The sequence below is a fragment of the Argentina anserina genome, chromosome 4 (assembly GCF_933775445.1).
Source record: "Argentina anserina chromosome 4, drPotAnse1.1, whole genome shotgun sequence".
Lineage (NCBI taxonomy): Eukaryota > Viridiplantae > Streptophyta > Magnoliopsida > Rosales > Rosaceae > Argentina > Argentina anserina.
In genome coordinates, this window is record NC_065875.1 from 8,774,847 (window position 1) to 8,775,882 (window position 1,036).

At 35.6% G+C, this 1,036-nt stretch overlaps 1 protein-coding gene across 1 annotated transcript; it reads right to left on the bottom strand.

Annotated features, from left to right (window-relative positions):
* Nucleotides 1-690, bottom strand: LOC126792135 (uncharacterized). Its single transcript, XM_050518621.1, has 2 exons — nucleotides 316-690; nucleotides 1-6 (listed from the first exon to the last, which is right to left on the bottom strand). Exons 1-2 carry the CDS (start codon nucleotides 688-690, stop codon nucleotides 1-3), a joined length of 381 nt encoding a protein of 126 aa, XP_050374578.1.
* Nucleotides 691-1,036: the final 346 nt, after the last annotated feature.

Here is a 1,036-nt window from a genome sequence, read left to right on the forward strand (position 1 = left end):
CTACTCCTAATTAATTTAATAATTGTCACTATCAGTTACTTTGACGAAAACACGCTAATAAGGTAATAATATTTTTCCTTTAACACTCCCTATTGTGCCAAGTTAAAGACATAGTAGTGTGTGAACTGTTGCATCATCAAAAACTTTGTCAAATAATAAAACCCTAATGAGACAAAATGAATTTTGGTCGAATGGAAAAAGAATACAACACACTAATGACATGTGTGGGTCTACACTCCTCCTAAAGTCTACCCCTCCCCTGATTCTTACTTTAATCAAGGGACTTCGGAAAGCTTTCGCATCTTTATTTTTTACATGTTTTTTAAACGTAACTTTAGGCAATGACTTGGTAAATATATCTGCAACATTCTCCTCAGATTTAATTTGGTTCACTTGAATCTTGAGGAGAGCTTGTTGTTGCTGATTATAGAAAAACTTTGGAGATATATGTTTTGTATTGTCACCCTTGAAATAACCTAGCTTCATATGTTCGATGCAACTGGCATTATCTTCATAAATGCACGTAAACTCTTCAATGGTAGAACTTAAACCACTAGTTCCTCGAATATGAGTAATGATGGACCTTAGCCATACGTACTCACGAACCGCCTCATGTAGAGCAATAATCTCTGAGTGGTTCAAAGAGGTAACCACAAATGTGTGCTTGTTTGATCTCCAAGGTATCGTCATTTTTCCAATAGTGAATACATAACTAGTTTGGGAACGGCCTTTTATGTGGGTTATAAATGTACCCAACATCAGTAAAACCAACCAAAACATTATTTGGTGTTTCAGAGTAGGAGATAACAATTTTTTCATTGACATTTTCTTTAGGAACTACAATTCCATTTGCGGATTCTCATGTCTTACAGTAAGGAAAGAATAAACTCAAGTCAATGGTTCCCTTTAAGTATCAAAATATGTTCTTGACACCACTCCAATGACGATGTGTTGGCGCTGAGCTAAATCTAGCTAAAAAGTTCACTGAGAATGCAATATCTGGTCGAGTACATTGGGCCAAGTACAATAATGCGAT